The following is a 23,522-nucleotide window of genomic DNA, read 5'->3' on the forward strand; positions in this document are numbered from 1 at the left end:
AACTCTGGATATATTCCATCACCCAGATAGTACCCATGATTGTAGAAGTTATCGTTAGTCCAAAACGAAGCGACGGGAACGGTCCCAGATATGTAACTCTCCATCATAGGAGACTGCTCTAAGACGGTTATGTCATTGTTGGAACCGGGAACACCAAAGAATGCCGACCAAATCCAAAGGTCGTATGAAGCGATCGCTTGAAGGCTGACCGTTGGTCCCTTTTGGTCACCTCGTGTGAATTGACCTCGCCATGCAGTTGGACAATTAGCCCATTTCCAATGCATGCAATCTACACTTCCTATCATGCCGGGGAAACCATGCACCCTTGTATGTGTCTCGTAAAGACGTTGTAGATCGTTAACGTTGGGCTCTCTCAGATAATGTGGTCCATATAGTTTAAATATTCCTATATTTTACAAAATTTTTATAAAAAAAATGATCACAGTAAACAAGTGATAAACTATTTAAAAAAAACAAAACGTACCGTAACAAAAATACTCTAAGGTGTCCCGAGTTGTTTTTTCGGCCATCTTTAAATACTCGTCGTTGATGTCGGTCGTGTTTTCGTAGACGAGCACGCGCACGGCTGACGTAACCTTCTGAATAGCCGTGAATCGTAGCGTCCCTCGAGCGTCAGGCTTTTGCTTAAAGTAATCAAACTCACGCTCCAAATCATTGGTGATGCGCATAAATAAATTTTTAGACATCCGAAAACGACGCCTAAAGGTCTTCGGGTTCTTGTATCTCGGCGTGTCGCAGAAGTAATCCGCCATCAACTGGTTGTTGGCTTCGGCACGATCTCGTTCGATATATGCTCATGTTGAAACGGGGGGTGGAGAGCTAATCGCACCCGTAACGGAACTCATATACTGTGTCGCGAGCATAATCGCACTCGTAACCGCCTGTTCCTCCTCCACGTCCTCGGCTTGTTGGTCGGGCCCGAAAAACTGTTTATATATAGATGGAGGATCCATATATAGTGAATTTGGTGTAAAGAAATTTTTATAGAGTCGAAAGAGAATTTTTATAAATTTGATGAGGTTTGATTGGGGATGAAATGGTTTAATATATAGGAAATAAATTTTTTTTTTAATTCTCCAACGGTCAAAAAAGCAACGGTCAAATTTTGATTAATGTGCCATTCTCAGCGTTTTATATACAACGCACACAAAATGGAAATCAACATAACGCGGGGGGGAGGGGGGCGGTGTACCCCGCGTTTTGCTTCGTAACGTTGGTGGCACGGGTGGTCTAACATATGAGATATACACATTTTCCTTCCTGGATTTCATTTTGGTCCTTTGTTTCTAATAAATTGGAGAAAGAAGAAACAAAGTCAGATTCAATCACGCGTTCTTCTTTCATGGATAATAATAATAATAAAACCACCTTGAATTCGTAATTATTTCTTCTTTTGTCCACCACTATTCTGTTAGATCATCCATCGTCATCGTTCTTCTGATCTGAATCACACCCAGTTACAGAATCAATCAGGTTAACAATTTTCTTGATTGATCTTATATCAATATATTTTGCTGTTATGATTTACTTTTTCATAGATAAATTTGGTGTTTGTGAAATGAATATAGGGTTAGGGTTAAAAGTGAGTGAGAATATGGGTGCTCTGATGACCAAGTTCTGGTTCATGATGTTTCCGGCAAAGGAGTACAAGATCGTAGTTGTGGGTCTGGATAATGCTGGCAAAACCACCACGCTTTATAAGCTGCATCTCGGTGAAGTTGTTACCACTCATCCTACTGTTGGCAGTAACGTCGAAGAGCTTGTTTATAAAAACATACGTTTTGAGGTATTCTTATTATTATTATTATTTCAAACCCTAACTCTCCAAATTAATTAATTAATTGGCATCTGGGATTATTAGATGAGTGTTCATTCTAGACTAATACAAAAGTATGGAACAATAAACACGTTTTGTAGACGTTATGCCGTCTTATCTTTAGCAGATATCATGTATGTGACGCATTGTTCTATGTACAACCAAATAACACTTTTATAATTTGTTCACCCATTTGATTGTTTTTACATACCAGTCTCTTAAAGACTAATTTTAACAAGTTTTTACATGAGGGGGCACCTCAAGTGTCTGATGTGTTTTCCTAATCTCCTCGTGCAGACGCATCCTTTAAGCCAAGAACTTGTTATTTTAGTTCATATAGATACTTTGATCAACGGATCATGTTTATCTTCTTGAGGCACTATGTAGCCCTCTTTGTATTTTGGGTATATCCTAAATATGCTTGTAGAACGTTTTCAAAGTGCATGTTGACAAATGTTTTTTGTGCATTGAATTCAAGCAAAGCTCACCATACCAAAATTTGAAACCTTAAAATGGAGTCATCCTAGGTTCTAGAACAAAATCCCGAAGCTTGCTGATCAATTCATAAGTCACTCATCCTTTGTAAAACATTTCTAATGGGGAGATGTAGCCGGGTGGTGGGCCAGGGGAGTGATATCATTGTGGAGGCCTGATGTGGAGACCATTATCTGCATGATGGGTTGGTGACTTGGGCACTGGTATCTCTTTTTATCATCAAAAAAATGTTTCTACTTTTTTAAAACCTCAAAAAGTCTGTATTTCTTATTAATAACAATAACTGGAGTATTACTAATTATATAATTTTTTAGTCTTTTACCAAAAATATACGAATTCTACAAAAACTCTTTGGACAGTTTTAGTCATTTTCAAATATAAGAAGTTGTATTAGCTAAATTATATGAGTAAACCTAGCCCGAGCCTGATTAGTTCAAGCTTGGCTCGTTTCAAGTTCTTTTTCTAAAGCTCGGCTCATTAGTAGTTTTTCAAGCTTGAGTTCGGCTCGTTTATTATTTATTATGTAATTTATATGAATATTTAATTATATATATATATATTTTAATTATAATTTTTATATGTGACATAATATATGATATATAGTTATTTTTATTATAATTATATATAGTAATAATTATTATATAATATATTGTTATATATATTTTAATTATAAATTTTGGTTCGCGAGCCAACTTGTGCTTGATAAGTGAAGCTCCAGCTCAGGCTCGTTATTTAAACAAACCTACTTTTAGGCCCGGGCTCGTTTAAACTGTACTCGATTCGAGGTTTTTGCAAGCCAATTTCGAGTATCTCTGGAACGGCTAAGCGGCTTGGCTCATCTATATCTCTACTAAATAAACAACCACATTCAAAGTTCTGAACTAGTTAAATAACCTTATCTTATTTTCTTTAAACATGCAAGTCTGAACTTAATGTTCCAATAATGCCGTATTTGATTTTAAGTTCAATTCCCGCCACCCGCTCTATCTCGTTTCATATTTAGTCTATTTTCTTACTATATGTATCTTAAATTAAAATACTTTTAACTCTATGGATTAATCTAATCATTATAATTAGTTAAACGCCTTCATCTTTTAACAAATCATTAAATTGTATAGTTAAAACATGTAATAGAATTAAAATGATTACCAATAATTGTATTATATCTCTATATAAGCCTATTTAGTTGTCATGTTTAAATTTGGTTTCTGTTTATAAACTATCTAAAAAACATAACATATATTTCGAGACTTGTAACAGGTGTGGGATCTTGGCGGGCAAGACAGGCTAAGGACGTCATGGGCAACGTACTACCGTGGGACCCACGCAGTGATAGTGGTTATAGACAGCACAGACCGAGACAGGATCTCAATCATGAAGGAAGAACTATTTAGTCTTCTTCCAAATGAGGATCTGCAAAGTGCAGTTATTCTGGTATTTGCAAACAAACAGGATCTTAAGGACGCAATGACTGCTGCTGAAATAACCGATGCGCTTTCACTTCATAGTATTAAAAACCATGATTGGCACATTCAACCGTGTTCTGCTTTGACTGGTGATGGTCTTTATGATGGGCTCGGGTGGATTGCTCAGAGAGTTACGGGTAAAGCAACGAGCTAGAATGGAAAAATTGAAATGTGCATGTTTGTTTGCTTTTGAACAATTTGAGACACATAGTTTGTAATGTGTACAATTTGCTTCTATTATTTTTATAAAAACATTGCTTGTGATGTTTAGGAGTGATCGCTTTTTAGAGCCCTTGGATCATATTTCAATGGATGGTTGAGATTTCGTTTTTTTTTTTTTTTGAGTAATATGAGACAGTTTGTAATGTATTTCCATGTCTTAACATCCAAAGTGAACCCGACACGAGAGTTGCTTAATTTTATTGATTTGGTTTCTGAAGTTCCTTTGTAGAGAAATCGGATATGTTGTTATGGATGGGGTGAGATCAAGTAGAGAACCCATTCTTGGTTAAAGATTTGTGATGGGAGATTGACAACTTTGGTCAACGGTTGTGAATTTTCAATGTTAGCAGAGTTACCGTCTAAAGTGAATTGTTTCATTTGAAGGTTATTATTAGATGGTGTTCCTACGAAGACGGCTTTGTTGATTAGATATTTATGTGGCCGACATTACGTGTGCGGTTTGTGGTGTTACTGAAGCTCATTACATTTGCTGTTAATTTGTGGGCATGCTAGATTGGTTTGGACTTTGATTCATGTTTGGGTTAAAATTCCTTGCACCAGTAAAGTACTCATTACAGGATATCTGGGAGATTACGTCTAAGCAAAAGATAAACAAGACAGGATGTGAAGCGATTCAAGCTATTGCGGGGTAACATGTTGGTTGATTTGAAATATGCGTAACATGTTGGTTGATTTGAAAGATGCGTATTGACATGATTTTCAACAACAAATAAGCAAAAAGTAGACAAGGACTGAAAATATCCCTCTCGGTCTGTGACACCTAAATAGAAATGCTCGATCACAAAGTTGGCGAGTGACATTATAACTACCTCTTTCTTGTGGGTGAAACATAGAAGCAAGTTGTTGGGTTTGGATTGGGAGACGTGGAGTTCGTATATTGGTTAATCTCTAGTTATTCGCTTTCTTAACGCTACCGGCCTTTAAAAAAATGTAAAAGAAAATAAGATTACAAGTAAACTTTGAATACAAATTCAAAATTTCATTTCATATATGAGCTTATGCATTGAGAAAATTGTAAACTATAAGCTTATAGATTGGTGCCATATTATATATATAGAGAACTCATGTTTTGGTTCCCGTGGTTTGTTGAATTTAACCATTCTGGTCCAATCGACATACGTTCAAAAGTTTGAGTCATTAAAGTTCTTATTAAAACAATTTCAGTCCAACTGATTAACGAAGTTAAAGGTCTTCGTTAAAACCCAACACGTGAGGGTATTTTCGTTCGGTCATAATTAAATCCTTTTATTCTGCCCCTTCCTTTCAATTTGGTCAAATTGAAACCAAATATATAATATACACACAGAGTACAGTGCAGTTAAATTGGATTTTAATAATTCATAGTATTCGTTACTTACTAATAATCCCAACTAATAATACGACTGATGGCATTCCCAACTTTCAACTATGTTGCCAAGAACAATCCTAGGCTAACTGATCACTAACTTCGTTAGCTATCTTCTGTTAGGTTTGAGTGAAATGACCTACATACCCCTCTTATTTTAAAAGACAAGTTATATTTTTTTTTATAATCTACAGTGTTATACATACATGATACTTGCATCTTCATCTAAACATTTTAACCTCTGCATCTTCATCACCTTCAACCACCAAGATCACCACCGTCTCACACCGCCAACCACCGCCACCGTCTCCAGCAGACAACAACCACCACCGTATAAGATCTTCATCACTCTATCCCTCAAACCTTTTCGGCGACAACCACCACTACAATCATTTCCGACTTATAAGCACCCATCGGCCCATCCGATTTTTATTTTTTTTTAAATGGTGTATTTTAATAATTTATTAGGATAACGGTGTGGTAAAAAAATATTAAGGTGTATCCGCTGGTATCAATAGCGGATTAGGAGTAACGTAATATGGATCTGTTTTTCTCAATAGCGGATCACCTGACACATCTCTTAATCTGCCATTGTCAATAGCGAATTAGGAGTAAACCATTGAATTTAATTTAACCCCATTAACACAACGTTACTTTTAACAAAAACAAGTTAACCCAGTTAGTTTTATAACAAACCAAGCTGAACCCTTTAACTTTTGTACCTTAACCAAGTTAACTTTGGATTCCCCTTACATGCACAATGACAATGACAAAGTCTTCAATGCTTCTGCACAAGCTCCATTATCACATGCTGGCTCCATTATCACAGCCTTTGAATTTTCCTGCAAGTCCATTATCACATGCATAATGACAAAGGTTCTGCAAGTCCATTATTACAAAGGCTTTGAATGCTTCTGCAACAACAATCACCTTACCTTACAAGTTTTGTTTGATTCAATCAATTTGATGGGTTTTTTAGGTGGTTTGTTTGGTGTTTTGGTTGGTGTTTTATGGTGTTTTGTTGTTTGATTCAACCAGTAATTCAAGTTCAACCGATGAAGACGATGATAAAAAAAATTTGAATTTGTTCCTAATCCGCCATTACCAGTAGAGGCTTAGGTTATAATAAAAATAATTTTTTCCTAATCCGCTATTCCTACCAACGACTTAGGATATAATATTTTAAAACCCTAATTCCTAAAACCCTTATTTTGTTAAAAGAATATTTAAATATTCTATAAACCCTTTAAATAGTTTGTTAAATATTATGTTAACTATGTTTAAGTAAAAGAATATTTAAGTATTTTATAAACCCTTTTAAATAATTTGTTAAATATTATGTTAACTATGTTCAAGTATAGTATTATGTTAAATATTTTTTAAATTAATCATTAAAAAGTATAAAATTAATTTATTGCATGTACTGAATTAAAAGTTACAATCTAAGTAACCCCTTTAACTTGCATTGAATTTTGAATATTTTTATAAATTTTAATGTAAAGTAAATATTTTATAAAAGCAGTAATAATATAAAAAACATGAAATAAAATAAAATGAAAAACAATACTAATATTAAAAACATGAAACATGGAATAAAATACACTAAAAAGCACTACTTATATTAAAAATATGAAATAAAACAAACAGAAACTCAAATACTTGATAAAAAAATAAAAATAATTAATTTTTCGGTTTGGACAACTGTTGATCTCGCGACCCGTTGCTTTAAAACCAGAACACCTACGACCCGTCCTTTCCTCAGCGTAGCTAACGTCCATCTCATTATGCATCCTCCTCGCACGCCATCTTCCCCTTACGAAGGTTATCTTATATGGGAAGCCATGAATTCGCCAATTGGCGTAAATCCAATCTTCTTTATGAGGCATTGTATTATGCACTGTATGTTTATGTATAAAACCTTGGATCATCAGTTTTTCTTGGAATTTCACGTATGAAGTGCAAACTGCAATTGCATTGCCACACTGGAAACGGTAAATTTGCCACTTACCACACGAGCAGGTTTTTTCTTGGAATCTATTATATAAGGACTGTAGCCAGATTCGTCCGATGTTTGTAGGGGTGTCTCCACCATGAACCTTAGATGACGTGCTGAATAAAGGTAGACCCTGCGTTTTCGAGCCCTTATTTCATGATTATGGAAGAGTGTCCACATGCGGTAAGGAAAATCCGTTGAGCAATTATACGTGGTTGTGTAGTGTATGGCGTATTGTTAAACTTCTCTTTTAAAGGTATATTCAATTAATGCCTTTATTGGGAGAATCCTGGCACTATGTAACAGATTGTTCATGCTTTCCGATATGTTGGTGGTGAGGTTACCCCATCGTCGATTCCCACGATCATACATGACTGTCCATTTTGGCAAGGCTTGGGCTGCTAGGAAAAAAGCCGCCGAAAACATATAAGGTAGATGGGATGAAAACTTCCATGAATTACCAAGCTACATAATTGTATCATCACGAAAATTTCGAGCCAAAAATGTCAAACTTCCAAAGTAAAGGGACCAATTCTGCCAAATTTTAAACTCCAAGGTTAAAAATGAAAATTCTATTTTTCTGTCCAATCACGATACGCGACGGGACAAAGGACGAGTCCATCGCGTATCGCGACGGTCTTGGTCAAAGCATTATAGAAGGGTCAACAGCGATACGAGATCGCTGATAGACCAACGTCATCGCGTATCGCGATGAAGTGGTCTGACAAAGTGTGACACGTGTGCCACGTGGCACACAGTGGCACTATGTGTCGCCACGTGGCAAACGGATCGCCACGTGTTGCCACGTGTCTCCACACGGCACAACGCCTGCCACGTGTCGCCACATGGCAGGTCTACTTTGTGACTCAGCTGGCCTACGTCGCGATACGCGATAGGCTAGCAAAGGAGGCCGTCGCATATCGCGACGGGCTACAATTTTTGCCTATAAATAGAAGGCCACAGGTTCAGGCATTAGCACACCAAAATCACACATACATTCCTCTCTCTAACTTCTCTCTAAACCCCGGAACCTGACTCTCGATCCACCTAAAAAAGCGTGTCCCGATCCATCATTTTCCGTGCCATCGTTTCCTCGAAGTTCCTGTCACGTTCCACCGATGTATCAACCAAGAAGGAGTTCCCCGACATCATGGTTATTAGTATTGGAAAGCGTGCCAACGAGTGGTGGAAGTTTTGGTGTTAATCGTTTGGCGAGCATAACTTGGAGAAGGGTTATACTCGTACATAAGTGTGAGATAGCAACGTAAAAGACCCTCGGACGGTGTTTGAAGCCGATCCAAATAAAAAGGTGAAGATGCCCCAATTTTTACAAACTTGTTTTCAAACGAGTCAAACGTGTTACATGAAAAACTTTACATGAGAATAAGTGTCTTTAAAACATTTATAAACGAGAGTATAAATACTGGCCTCAGGCTATCGGGTACGTTTGTTTGGATCTTTATATATGTGGTGGGCACATCACACCTGGTCACAATTTCGCTCGCCTGCGGGGGCTATGACCTTGTGTATACGTATAGGCACTCAACAAGTCGAACGCTGCGGTGATCGCTGGGGGAACCGAGTATAGAGACTTGAGTTTATGAATTGTGTTGTTTTAAATTGATTACTCCTAAGCCACGTTGGGCCGAGACCTACGTAGTCTCGAGGGTGATTAAGTAAAGAAAATATTTTTAGCGTCAGCATATTCACCGGCATTCGTTGCTGACGTATTTTCTTACATTTTGCATGTGATCAAGGTTAGCACTTGGAATGACAAAGTGCAAGAATCCGATGGCTCGGATATTTTTGTTAAATATAATATAATGTTAAATGGTGGTTTGTTTTGTAAAACTTAAACAAGTAATCTTTTAAACTATATACGGGAACTTTTAAATCCCGTCTTTTGTATGTAAATATTACATTTTAAATCCACAAGTTTTAAAGACTTCCACTATTAAAGCGTAACTCTGATTGTGGTACCAACATATGTGTCATACGCCTAGGTCATAGTTTGGGGTGTGACAAGTGTTGGTATCAGAGCCATCGATCTTAGCGAATTGGGTATTAAAAGATAATACCCAATCTTCGATCCAAGTATGGGAAAATATTTTACTTGTTTATTTGAATAGGGATAAGATTGGCTGGTAACTCTTTCTTTCCCTCTCCTTACTCTAAACCGCCTAATTTAGATGTCTTACGAGAAATTAATGGAGTATTATGATAGTGAAGCAAAAAGAGCAGGAAAATACTACAAATTCCCAAAAGATATCATGAGTAAAGATTATTATGAAGCATTCTTCAATTCCGACATGGAACATGATCAAAACCCCGGCACCAAACAAAGCCGAATTTACCATCTAGATAACACTCCAAATCAAGTATACCAAGCGCCAAGGCACTCGAGCTATCATCCGTCAAGCTTACCCATGTACCAACCATCCGAAGTACCAACGTATCATCCTTCCGAGGTTCCTACATACCAACCATCCGAGGTCCCGCCATACTACCCATCTGGTGTTCCGAGCTATCTACCTCCCAATCCTCACCCTTCATACGCATTTCTCTCCAACCGACCGATCAAGGAGGAACCAAGATCTCCCTCATCCGACTGGATGCAATGCCACTCAGATCAACGAAGGTGGCATGCCGGAACTTCTACCATGGATTCTTCCGACTCCCGCCTTAACAATGAAGGACCATCTCGCAAGCCCAAGATGAGGGTGATGATGTTGTACGAGAACTTTCGTATGCCCGCAATGTCAAAGGAGACTGCCCCAAATAATAGAAAAAGAGGACCCAGAGGAAGAAGATCCGGAAGAAGAGGAGGAGACTTTAGAAGACCCAGAGGATGAATACCCCGAAAATCCGAATGAGGTGACGACACCGATGGAAGAACCATACTCTCATTCAAACCCAAGTTATGGTTCTGTTAATCCATATATGCAATTTCTTCAAGCGCTCAAAGGCAAAGTATCATCAATCTTTCCATCATATCAAGGTGAGATCCCATCGATTGAAGATCAAGCGAATGAAATCCGGGAGCAGAACGAGGCTGCCGAAGCTTTCTTCAATTATCAATCCGACGTGACTGTATCACCATATTCGGACCCGAAGAATCATTTCGACATCGTCATGATGGGGTATCGTGATCCACCACCCCGCTATGGATATCCCAATGACATTCCTCAGTCACAGGAGGAGCATCTTGATCGAGCCTTGCATGAGACAGCTGAATTAAGAAAGAAGATAGCTGTTGATGGGAAGAAACAGAATAAGATAGGAGAGATGCTTCTTCGAAAATGCAACAAGTTAACTAAGGTGGTGAAGAAATTCATGAAGGACTGAAAGGATGGATGATGAGGAGATGGAGTGTTGTGAAGAGTTTGTGTGTAATATAGCTTGTGTGTTATGTGTAATAAATGTTGTAATGAGAAATAAGGATAGGCGAATATATATATCGAATGAACGATATATATAAGTATGATGTAAAATAATATATATCATGTTATGATATATATATATATATATATATATATATAATGTGAAATAAATAAATATGTGTGTTTTAAGAAAATAAATTGTTTAATTTCAGATTTAAAGAAAAGATAAGAAAATAAAAATATAAATGTCTCAATCAAGCAATAATCACGAGGCTTCCCTAAAAGAAGCTGACAAAAGAAAAGAGAAAAACAAAGAGAAACAACTTGAAAATAAACAAGAAGAACCGATCCATGATAAATATATGAGTCAAATACATAGAATGATAAAAGATGCGGTTAGGGAATAATCCGAGGCTAGATCCCAATCTAGGAAATCTAGAAAATCACATTCTGTTAACCCTTCTCAAAAGTCTATCTCTAAACCTCGTTTTAGACCATCTCATCTAGAAGAAAGTGTTCATGAATCAAACGTCGATGGAGGAATTCGTCATGAGTTTAAGAAATTAAAGATAGGTGGGTGTTCATTTAAAGATTTCAAGTACTATGGACCGAAGGAATTCCATGGTGACAAAGGAGCCATCACAACCGTGAGGTGGCTTGAAGAAATGGAAACAATTGTCATAACAAGCAAGTGTTCCGACCAAGAGAAGATTCAATATTCTGCTCTTATGTTCAAAGGGGAAGCGCTCGAGTGGTGGAACACGATGATCATGAGTAGAGGAAGAGAAATGATGGATAATTTGTCATGGAATGAGTTTAAGGAGATGATGATGGCAAAGTTTTGTCCGATGCACGAAATCGACCAAATCCAAACTAAGTTTCTTAACCATAAGGTCATTGGGACAAACCTCCGAGAGTACAACACCAAGTTCCATGAGTACTGTCGCCTTGTTCCCCAGCTGGTTAACCCTGAATCCAGCAAAGTCACAAGATACATATGGGGATTACCGCGGAAAATCCGCGACATGGTGAGGTCTCATTTACCTCAAACCGCTAATTCCGCGATGGAGTTGGCTGGTTATTTGATGAGCAGCCTGGTCCGCAACAAAGAAGAAGACAAGAAAATAACGACAACCAACAATCAAGGGAGAACTGGTGGAAGCACTCACTTCAAAGGCAAGGGTGAAAATCAAAGTCGATCTGGGTTCAACTCAAACGTTCCATTTTGTAAGGTCTGCCGTAAGCGCCACCGAGGGCATTGCCGACATGTTTCGACAACAGTTTGTGAATCCTGCCAAAGACCGGGCCATCCTGCTGCTGATTGTTGGAAGAAAAAGATGACGTGTTATAATTGTAACGAGATGGGGCATTTAAGTTTCGAGTGCCCGAAAAACAAGCCCGCGACTGGTGGTGCGGGTGGAAGTGGCCAAAATAAGAAAGGAAACGCAAGAGTCTTCATGCTCGACACGAAAAAGGCCGCTGACATGCCGGAAACCATCACCGATACGTTTCTAGTCAACGACACCTATGCTTGAGTTTTGTTTGATTCAGGTGCCAACTTAAGTTTTATAGATTATAGATTTTGTAGTCTATTAAACGAACGTTTAATAAAATTAAATAAAACTCTAAGCGTCGAGACTGCTAGCGGCGAAATAATTAAAATCTCCGAAGCCCTTGAAAACGGAAAAACCCTCTTAGCTGGTTATATCCTGCCCATTCAAATTTTACCAATGACTCTTGCTGGTTTTGATATTGTACTTGGTATGGATTGGTTATCCAACAACCATGTCCGTATCATTTGCAATAGCAAAACTGTCGAACTTCAAGCCCCTGATAAACGAACCATTCGAATTGAATGGGACAAAGACGCGGGCCAAGTTAGCATAATTTCCATGATTAGGGCTAACAAATGTTTGAATCAAGGATGCTTAGCATTCATGGCCTACTTCACTGAAGAATCCAAACCAAAGGAAATCAAGGACGTTCCTATCGTTTCTGAATATTCTGATGTCTTTCCTGATGAACTGCCTGGAATTCCTCCCTATCGTGAAGTAGAGTTTAGGATCGATCTTATCCTGGTACTGCTCCGATCGCCAAAGCTCCATATCTCTTAGCGCCGACTGAGATGAAAGAACTAAAGAAACAACTCGACGAACTTCTCGAGAAAGGCTTCATTCGACAGAGTTCATCACCATGGGGAGCGCCAATTCTATTCGTTAAGAAGAAGGATGGATCTATGCGTATGTGTATAGATTATCATGCGTTAAACAAAGTCACAATCAAGAATCTCTATCCACTCCCTCGAATCGACGAAATTTTTGACCAACTTCAAGGTGATATTTTCTTTTCCAAAATCGATCTCCATTCCGCTTATGATCAAATTAAAGTCAAATCCGAAGATATTCCGAAAACTGCTTTTCGAACAAGGTATGGCCATTATGAGTTCACCGTTATGCCATTCGGACTTACTAATGCGCCAACCGCGTTCATGGACATGATGAATCGTATCTGCAAGCCTTACTTGGATAAATTTGTTATCGTATTCATTGACGACATACTTATTTATTCTAAGTCTAAGGATGATCATGAAGTCCACCTTCGAACCTTGCTTGAAATTCTTAGAACTGAGAAGTTGTACGCCAAGTTCTCGAAATGCGAGTTTTGGTTGCACGAAGTGAAATTTCTTGGTCACTTTATCAATGTTAATGGTATTCAAGTGGACCCCGCTAAGATTGAAGCTATCTCTAAGTGTGAGGTCCCAAAGTCGCCAACCGAGATTCGAAGTTTCTTGGGATTGGCTGGCTATTATCGAAGGTTCATTGAAATTTTTTCTCGTATAGCCGTTCCCCTAACTTCCTTAACTCATAAAAATATCAAATATGAATGGGGAACAAAGCAACAAGAAACGTTCGATATAAACAAAAGCTTACCCAAGCACCTATACTGGCCTTGCCAGAAGGTACTGAAGATTTCGTTGTCTTTAGTGATGCGTCTCATTCCTGCTTAGGATGTGTACTAATGCAACGAAAGAAAGTAATCGCTTACGCCTCTCCTCAACTCAAGGTGCACAAAAAGAACTATACAAATCATGATCTAGAGTTAGGCGCCATAATCTTTGCACTAAAGATATGGAGGCACTATCTCTATTGAGTCAAGTTTGTCGTGTACACTGATCATAAAAGTTTGAAACACATCTTTGATCAAAAAGAGCTTAACATGTGCCAACGACGCTAGATGGAAACTCTCAATGACTACGACTGCGAAATCATTTATCATGAAGGCAAAGACAACGTTGTGGCTGACAACTTGAGTCGTAAAGAGCACGAAAAGCCAAAAAGAGTCCGAGCGTTAAGGCTAGAACTTCAAGTTGATCTTTTCGAACAAATCAAATCTGCCCAAATTCAAGTGATCAATGAAAACCAAATCTCCGACGAAATCCGTAATGGCACCATTGACTCGCTAGTCAAAGGTGACGATGGTATCCTTAGAATGAGAAACCGGATTTGGGTATCAATCGTTGGGGACTTGCGTGAAAAGATAATGAATGAAGCCCATAAGTCCAAACAAATGACGCACCCCGGTAGTGACAAAATGTACAAAAACCTGAATCCAAACTACTGGTGGAATGGAATGAAAAAGGACATTGCTTCGCATGTTGCGAAATGTCTAACCTGTTTAAAGGTCAAGGCTGAACACCAAAAGCCTTCGGGGTTGCTACAGCAACCCGAACTTCCCGTTTGGAAGTGGGAGTTAATAACCATGGATTTTATCACCAAAATCCCGAAAACTACTCGACAACATAATGCCATATGGGTTATTGTAGACCGATTAACAAAGTCCGCACACTTCATACCCATCAATGAGTCATATTCAATGGATAGATTAGCTTGTATTTTTGTGAACAACATTGTTACTTTGCATGGAGTACCGCTATCTATAATCTTTGATCGAGACAGTCGTTTCACGTCTCATTTCTGGAATAGCTTCCAACAAGCGTTAGGCACCAATCAAAACCTTAGCACTGCCTGTCATCCACAAACTGATGGGCAAAGCGAAAGGACAATACAAACGTTGGAAGACATGCTCCAAGCTTGTGTGATTGACTTAGGTGGAAGTTGGGATGACCACTTACCCCTAATGGAATTCTCGAATAACAATAGTTATCACACAAGTATTCAAGCCGCACCATTCGAGGCGTTATATGGTCGACAATGTAGAACGCCCGTGTGTTGGTATGAATCCGAAGACAATCAATTGTCTGGACCTGAAATAGTCAAAGAAACCACCGACAAAATCCTCCAAATCCGATAACGACTTAAGACGGCACGTGATCGCCAAAAGAGTTACGCTGATGTCCGTCGTAATCCGTTGGAATTTAATGTTGGTGATAAAGTTCTTTTGAAAGTCTCACCATGGAGAGGCGTCGTTCGTTTCGGTAAGAAAGGAAAATTATGTCCTCGATTCGTTGGACCCTTCAAGGTACTTGAACGAATTGGTACTGTTGCATACTTGTTTTGACTGCCTGAGAAAATGCAAGGAATACATAATGTGTTCCATGTTTCGAATCTGCGTAAATGCTTAACTGATGAATATTTAGCTATGTCCTTAAAAGACGTTGAAATAAATGAAAACTTAAAATTCGTAGAATGTCCAATTCAAATTGAAGATTCGAAAACTAAGAAATTAAAAAGGCGAACATTAAAAAGGTAAAATGGGACTCACGAAGAGGGCCCGAGTACACATGGGAACTCGAATCCGAAATGAAGAAGAAATACCCTCACTTATTCTCGTAAAGCAATCTCGAGGACGAGATTTATTTCAAGGTGGGGAGGATGTAACATCATAGAAATTTCTAGCAAAAAATGTCAAACTTCCAAAGTCAAGGGACCAATTCTGCCAAATTCCAAACTCCAAGGTTAAAAATGAAAATTATGTTTTTCTGTCCTATCGCGATACGCGACGGGACAAAGGACGAGTCCATCGCGTATTGCGACGGGCTAGGTCAAAGCATTCTAGAAGGGTCAACTGCGATACACGATCGATGATACGCGATGACGTGGTCTGACAAGGTGTGACACGTGTGCCACGTGGCACTATGTGTCACACGTGTCACCACATGGCAAACGGATCGCCACGTGTCGCCATGCGGCACAACGCCTGCCACGTGTTGCCACATGGCAGGTCTACTTTGTGACTCAGCTGGCCTACGTCGCGACACGGGCTAGCAAAGGAGGCCATCGCGTATCGCGACGGGCTCCAATTTTTGCCTATAAATAGAAGGCCACGTGTTCAGGCATTAGCACACCAAAATCACACATACATTCCTCCTTCTAACTTCTCTCTAAACCCCGAGAACCCGACCCTCGATCCACCTAGAAAAGCGTGTCCCGATCCATCATTTTCTGTGCCATCATTTCCTCAAAGTTCGTGCCACGTTCCACCGACGTATCAACCAAAAAGGAGTTCCCCGACATCAAGGTGATTAGTATTGGAAAGCGTGCCGACGAGTGGTGAAGGTTTTGGTGTTAATCGTTTGGCGAGCATAACGAGGAGAAGGGTTGAACAAGAAGATAAAGAAGGAGAGACGTTGCTGAAGTGCTGCTCACGTATTTAGGGTTTATAAGCCGAGAAAAGGTAGGCATAATACCCGAATAAAATAATAATAAAATATTATAAAGCTTAATACCCTAAGTCGAGGTTATACTCGGTACCTTGATAAAAGAAAAGCAAATATAACAAAGAAATAATTAAATATAGATTATGAGCATTTAGAAATATGTATATATGTGTGTAAGTATATATATATTCTTTGTTATAAATTTTATTTAAGGAATAAATAACTATTCTTAAATAATAAAAAGAAAGGAATACGTTTCTTAAAGAAGAAGAAACGTAGGGTTTTATAAATAAACTAAAAGTTTTTAATTACTTTTAAAACTAAAGGTTTTAAAGTAAAAGAGATTTTGAACTAAAGGTTCATCGAGGTAAAGTTTATAAAATAAGACTAAAGGTCTTAAGCCGGATTTTATTTCCGACTAACGATTGGTTATACTCGTACTATAGGTGCGAGATAGCAACGGGAAAGACCCTCCGACGGTGTTTGAAGCCGATCCAAATCAAAAGGTGAATACGCCCCAGCTTTTACAAACTTGTTTTCAAACGAGTCAAACGTGTTACATGAAAAACTTTACATGAGAATAAGTGTCTCTAAAACATTTATAAACGAGAGTATAAATACTGGCCTCAGGCTATCATGTACGTTTGTCTGGATCCTTACATATGTGGTGGGCACATCATACCTGGTCACAATTACACTCGCCTGCGGGGAGTATGACCTTGTGTATACGTATAGGAACTCAACTAGTCGAACGTTGCGGTGATAGCTGGGGGAACCAAGTATAGAGACTTGAGTTTATGAATTGTGTTGTTTTAACTTGATTACTCCTAAGCCACGTTGGGCCGAGACCTACGTAGTCTCGAGGGGTGATTAAGTAAAGAACATATTTTTAGCGTCAGCATATTCACCAGCATTCGTTGCTGACGTATTTTCTTACATTTTGCATGTGATCAAGGTTAGCACTTGGAATGACGAAGTGCAAGAATCTGATGGCTCGGATATTTTTGTTAAATATAATATAATGTTAAATGGTGGTTTGTTTTGTAAAACATAAACAAGTAATCTTTTAAACTATATATGGGAACTTTTAAATCCCGTCTTTTGTATGTAAATATTACATTTTAAATCCACAAGTTTTAAAGACTTCCGCTATTAAAACGTAACTCTGATTGTGGTATCAACATATGTGTCATACGCCTAGGTTATAGTTTGGGGTGTGACAATAATGGCACTACAACAAGCAAAACCCGGTACCGTTCTCCAGTGGTTACATCATTCCTGTAGTCCAAGTGACTGCTCAGTATTCAAGTATGTATTTTGGGCATTCCGTCCAAGTATTGAAGCCTTTAGTTTTTGCAATCTTGTAATCTCTATAGATGCCACCCATCTAAGGGGCACTTACAAGGGAAAAATATTGATGGCAGTTTCCAAAAATGCAAACAGCATGATCTTGCCGATTGCGTAAGCATTGGTGGATGAAGAAACAAACGAGAGCTGGAAGTGGTTTCTTCTACAATTTGCTGAGCACGTTGAAGACCCCTCAAGGAGAATGCTGTGTGTAATTTCTGACATGCATGCAGGTATAAAACACGCCATGGATAATTTAAAATCCTGGAAGAAGCCCATGCCTACCATCGATTTTGTCTAAGGCAAGTAAGAAGCAATTTCATGGCGAAGTTCAAGAGTGTGAGCTTGAAAAGGATGTGTTGGGAGATTGGAAGCACATCACCAGAAAGAAAGTATGAACACCTGATGGATGAGCTTAAGGCAACAAATAAACAAGCGTGGCGGTACCAACTTGGAATAGATAAAACTAAATGGACAGTCTTGTATGATCGTGGAAATCGTTGATGGGGTACCCTCACCATGAACATATCGAAAATCGTGAACAATGTGTTACGTGGTGCCAGGATGCTCTCAATAAAGGCATTAATTGAATATACCTTTAAAAAGAGAAGTTAAACAATACGCCATACACTACACAACCGCGTATAATTGCTCAACGGATTTTCCTCACCTCATGTGGACACTCTTCCATAATCATGTAATAAGGGCTCGACAACACAGGGTATACCTTTATTCAACACGTCATCAACGGTTCATGGTGGAGACACCCCTAAAAACATTAGACGAATCTAAGTGAAATCCTTACACAGTAGATTTCCAAGAAAAAACCTGCTCATGTGGTAAGTAGCAAGTTTACCGTTTCCGGTGTAGCCATGCATTTATAGTTTGTCATCTCATACGTCAAATTCCAAGAAAAATTGCTGATCCAAGGTTTTATACAGAAACATACCGCGCACAATACAACAACCAGTATTTCCAGTTCCTTGTAAAGAAGATTGGATGTACGCTGGTTGGCGAATTCATGGGAACCCATAACTATCATAAGGGGAAGACGGCGTGAGAGGGGGATGCATAACGAGATGGACGCCAACTATGCTGAGGAAAGGACCGATCGTAGGTGTTCTGGTTGTAAAACAACGGGTCACGGGATCAACAACTGTCTAAACCGACAAAATTAATTATTGTATTTTTATCAAGTATTTGTGTTTATGTTTGTTTTATTTCATGTTTTTAATATAAGTAGTGCTTTTTAGTGTATTTTATCCCATGTTTCACGGTTTTAATATTATTACCATTTTCCATTTTATTTTATTTCATGTTTTTAATATTATTATTACTTTAATAAAACATTTACATTACATTTCAATTTATAAAAATATTCAAAATTCAATGTAAGTAAAAGGGGTTACCTATATTGTAACTTTTAATTCTATACATACAATAAATTATTTTTATAATTTTTAATAATTAATTTTACAAATATTTAAGATAATACTATACTTAAAACATAGTTAACACAATATTTAACAAATTATTTAAAGGGTTTATAAAAATATATAAATATTCTTTACTTAAACATAATTAAGATAATATTTAACAAACTATTTAAAGGGTTTAAAAAATATTTAGATATTCTTTTACTTAAACATAGTTAACATAATACTTAACAAACTATTTAAAGGGTTTATAAAATATTTAAATATACTTTTAACAAAATTAAGGTTTTAAAATATTATATCCTAAGCCGCTGGTAGGAATAGCGGATTAGGAACAAATTATTTTTTTATAACCTAAGCCGCTATTTGTAATGGCGAATTAGGAATAAATTAAAAAAAAAAATATCCTCATCGTCATCGTCATTTGAACTTGAATTACTGGTTGACTCAAACCACAAAACACCAACCAAACCACCTAAAAAACCCATCAAATTTATTGAATCGAATAAAACTTGTAAGGTAAAGTGATTGATGTTACAGAAGCATACAAAGCCTTTATAATAATGGACTTGCAGAACCTTTGTCATATTGCATGTGATAATGGACTTTTAGGGAAATTTAAAGGCTGTGATAATGGAGCTAGCATGTGACAATGGAGCTTGTGCAGAATCATTGAAGACTTTGTCATTAAGTTAACTTGTTTAAGGTACAAAAGTTAAAGGGGTTAGTTTGGTTTGTTAAAACTAACTGGGTTAACTTGTTTTTGTTAAAAGTAATGTTGGGTTAACAAGGTTAAACGAATTTCAATGGTTTACTCCTAATTCGCTATTGGCAATGGCGGATTAGGAGATGTGTCAGATGATCCAATTTGAGTAAAACGGATCCATATTACATTACTCCTAATCCGCCATTGCTACCGGCGGATACGCCTTAATCCTTTTTTACCACACCGTTATCCTAATTAAATTATTAAAATACACAAATTGTGCCGAGAAACCCACTTAATATGTATCTAACTTTTATTTTCGGTTGCAGATTTGCTTTAGATCTTACCGGAAATCGAACACCGAGTTGGAACGATGGAGATGAAACTGATGGTGGCAATGGTTCCCATTAGCAGATGTTATAATGGTGGTGGAGATGGTTTCAGGAGATGCTTCAGGTTGCCGTAGAATCGAACCACCCAAGGGATTGAAGGCGGTGGTGTTTCTTGGTTAATTTAAAGGGAGGTGTTACCAGGACGATTTTTGAGAGAGATATATAGATAGATAGATAGAGAGAGAGAGAGATAGAGAGAACAGACGGTAAAGGTCTTATATATTGGCGGTGGTTCAGTCAGGCGGTGGCGGTTGTTAGCGTGAGATGGGGTGGTGGTCTGGTTAATGAGGACAATGGGAGATGTAGATAGTTATAAATTATAAATTTTCTTTTTAAAATAAGAGGGGTATTAGGTCATTTCACTCTAACCTTACAGAATAGGCTAACGAAGTTAGTGATCCACTAGACTAGGATTGTTCTTGGCAACATAGTTGAAAGTGTGGGGATATTTGATATATGCTAAATATATATGTTTCTCTTGTATATTTTATTTAATATTTTAATAGGTTTTATTTGTTTTTAGTCAAGATTTGTATACTACTAACATTATTATGATTTGTAGGATCCGGGAGTTAATAATCATCGAAAAGGGCGAAAAACGAGTCAAAACGAGACGCCGGAACGCGTCAGGAAGAAACTGAAAGGTGAACTGATCAAACCTGGCCGGTCGAACCGCCCCCTACTCCCATGCTCCGCGCCGCTCGACCATGGGGGCACACCATGGCCGCACACCATGGCCGCGTGGCGCCTAGACCCATTATTTCCAGATAGTTTTCATTTTTTGTTTAGTTTTGGGCCTTGTTTCAGTATATAAACACCTCTAATCTTAGCACGAACAGTACCCTACATCCACTAGACAAATTTGGAGTTTACGAGAGCTATTATTAGAGATTCTTAGCGGTTTTTAACGCAAAGAGCATCTAATGAAGAGTTAGATATTCAAGAATGAAGATTATGGGTTTAATCACCTTTGATATTCCGTTCTCTATTATTTCACCGTGTTTTCTTGTTTATTTACTTTGTTTGATTTTGATTATATGATGCTAGGCTAAACTTTATAAACTGCGTAGGTTATGATGAACCTTTGTTTGGTTTGATTTTGATTGGGATTTTGTTCATTATGGATTTTATGTTTTAAGTAAATTTTTGAGTTTAATGAAATTGATGCATATTATTACTTGGTTTTATTTGCTTAGGTTTATTGTTTCACATTACCCTTGTTGATTGTTTCATATGATAGGGTTTTGTTAGGTCATTTACTAAGTGTTCTTGACTAGTCTGTGATTGAATTCGAATAAGATCACAAAAAGAATAAAACTAAGTAAATAAATAAATGTGAGCTGCTAGCCTAGAAAGTTTTAAGGTAATAGGTTATTGATAGATCTTTGCTTATCAGGATTGATAGATTTATTTCTTCATAAGGAGTCCTTCTGGGTTTGATTGTCAGCTTAGTTTATTAAGTAAATTGAATCTGTTTAGCTATCTTTGATTTCCGCACTGTAAGGTAGGATTTCACCATAAAGATACTTATGCATAAACAATTAAATAACCGTAAGGAAGCTTAATATTTAAAACTGGTGTGTCTTAAAACTTGTTAGAAACTCATAGGTGTCTTCTTGAATGGTCAAGGGTACTGATCGGGTTTTTTTTCAAGGGTTTATCTTACGATCCCAGTTCCATAACTTACTTTTCCTAGCTAATTGATAGCCATAACTTAGGGGATTCTAGCCTAGATAGTTACTTTCATCATCTGAATTAATCTAAGTAATTTATTACTTTTTTCACATTTTAATTAATTAGGGTTTAAAGAGTTTTATAATATAATAATTAATTAGGGTTAAGGTACTCATTAAAGTTTATTTTTATTTAATTAATTAGGGTCTAGTTTTAGTTTATTATTAATTAGTTTAAAAACCCCTCTTAAACAATATTAATAAATAGTCGTGCCATTTAGTCGAGTCTATGTAGCTAGTTACGTAATTTAAAGAGTCTCCTGGCTTCGATATCCGGATTTACTTAGCTGTACTAGGGTCGACCAATACACTTGCCGGTTAGTAGTTTAAGAGTCTAGAGTATTACTTAGGTGTTGTTTGTTTTTTCAGATGTAAAATGTCTGCAATCTGGGGACCACATCTGCAGACATCTGAAGTAGAAGAGGTGGACCAAACCTCTGCAGTCTGCAAGAAGAAGACTGTTTGTTTTTTTAACGTCTGCAGACTGCTAAAGCAAATTGAAATTTTAAAATAAGCTAAAATTTAATTAAAAAAGTCTTTCAAGGCACAAATCAAACCTAAACATAAACAATTTTACAAGAAACAAATCAAACATAAACATTCATAACACATCCACAAAATTTACTCATGGCATGCTATCAAAAGCAATAAAACACATATAAATGTGAAGTTTCAATGTGTTCTAATAATTGAATTAGTGATAGTATAATAACACCCTATCAATAGTTTTGTAACACACACAATCTTAAACAACTATATATTAATTTAAAAAGATGCGGAAGTGTAATTATTATTATTTATTATTTTTTATTACTTGTTTAGCAAACAACATCAACGAATAGTTTTATCGACAAAATATTTACAAGACATAGACGTTTAGATTATGACAAAGTAAACTTATCGACCTTCATAACCATTTACAAATATTTGCCGTTTCTTCATGATGCGTGTTCGTGATTCGTCTCGAGTGCTTGATCGACATACTTTGGTCTCAAAGAAAGCTTTACTTAACATATTACAACACAACAAGTTAGTTTTAATAGTGTATAAGGCCATAATATGAACACCGCATACAAGCTCTAACATAAAACAAGAAAAACCAAAACATTTCATATAGCTCGTTATAAGGCAAAGACAGTCCAGTGGCGTTTGTACAAAATTAAGTATTAGGATACATTATGTGCAACCTTTGAAATACAACATTAGTACTCTATCAAAAACAATTGCACACATTTGACCCATTTGTACAAAACTTATATAAGGTCATATTTGAATAAATATACTACTCTAACACACTTGATTAGGTACCAGAAACCATTATAAACCGATATCCTAAAATTAACCAAAAGGTGTAGAAACGCTTGACATTAATAAATTTTTATAAAGCTTTATTTATGTGCAGCTATATTCTGCGCAACTTCTGTAATCGATTGATCTGACAAACCTAATGATCATATTTTTCTTTGTTCTAAACTTATGGAGAAACTAAACTCAATAAGGTTTCCTACCTAAAAAGAATCTCCTACCTAAAA

General features: G+C 37.2%; 1 protein-coding gene across 1 annotated transcript; it reads left to right on the forward strand.

Annotated features, from left to right (window-relative positions):
* The first annotated feature begins 1,589 nt into the window (after positions 1-1,589).
* LOC143624683 (uncharacterized) lies at positions 1,590-4,132 on the forward strand. The gene is made up of 2 exons (XM_077095250.1): positions 1,590-1,807; positions 3,593-4,132. The coding sequence occupies exons 1-2, from the start codon at positions 1,616-1,618 to the stop codon at positions 3,950-3,952; spliced, it is 552 nt and encodes a 183-aa protein (XP_076951365.1). The 5' UTR covers positions 1,590-1,615; the 3' UTR covers positions 3,953-4,132.
* Positions 4,133-23,522: the final 19,390 nt, after the last annotated feature.

The sequence above is a fragment of the Bidens hawaiensis genome, unplaced genomic scaffold (genome assembly GCF_021521415.1).
Source record: "Bidens hawaiensis isolate Kalapana, Puna unplaced genomic scaffold, B.hawaiensis_p1.1 tig00003956_1, whole genome shotgun sequence".
NCBI lineage: Eukaryota > Viridiplantae > Streptophyta > Magnoliopsida > Asterales > Asteraceae > Bidens > Bidens hawaiensis.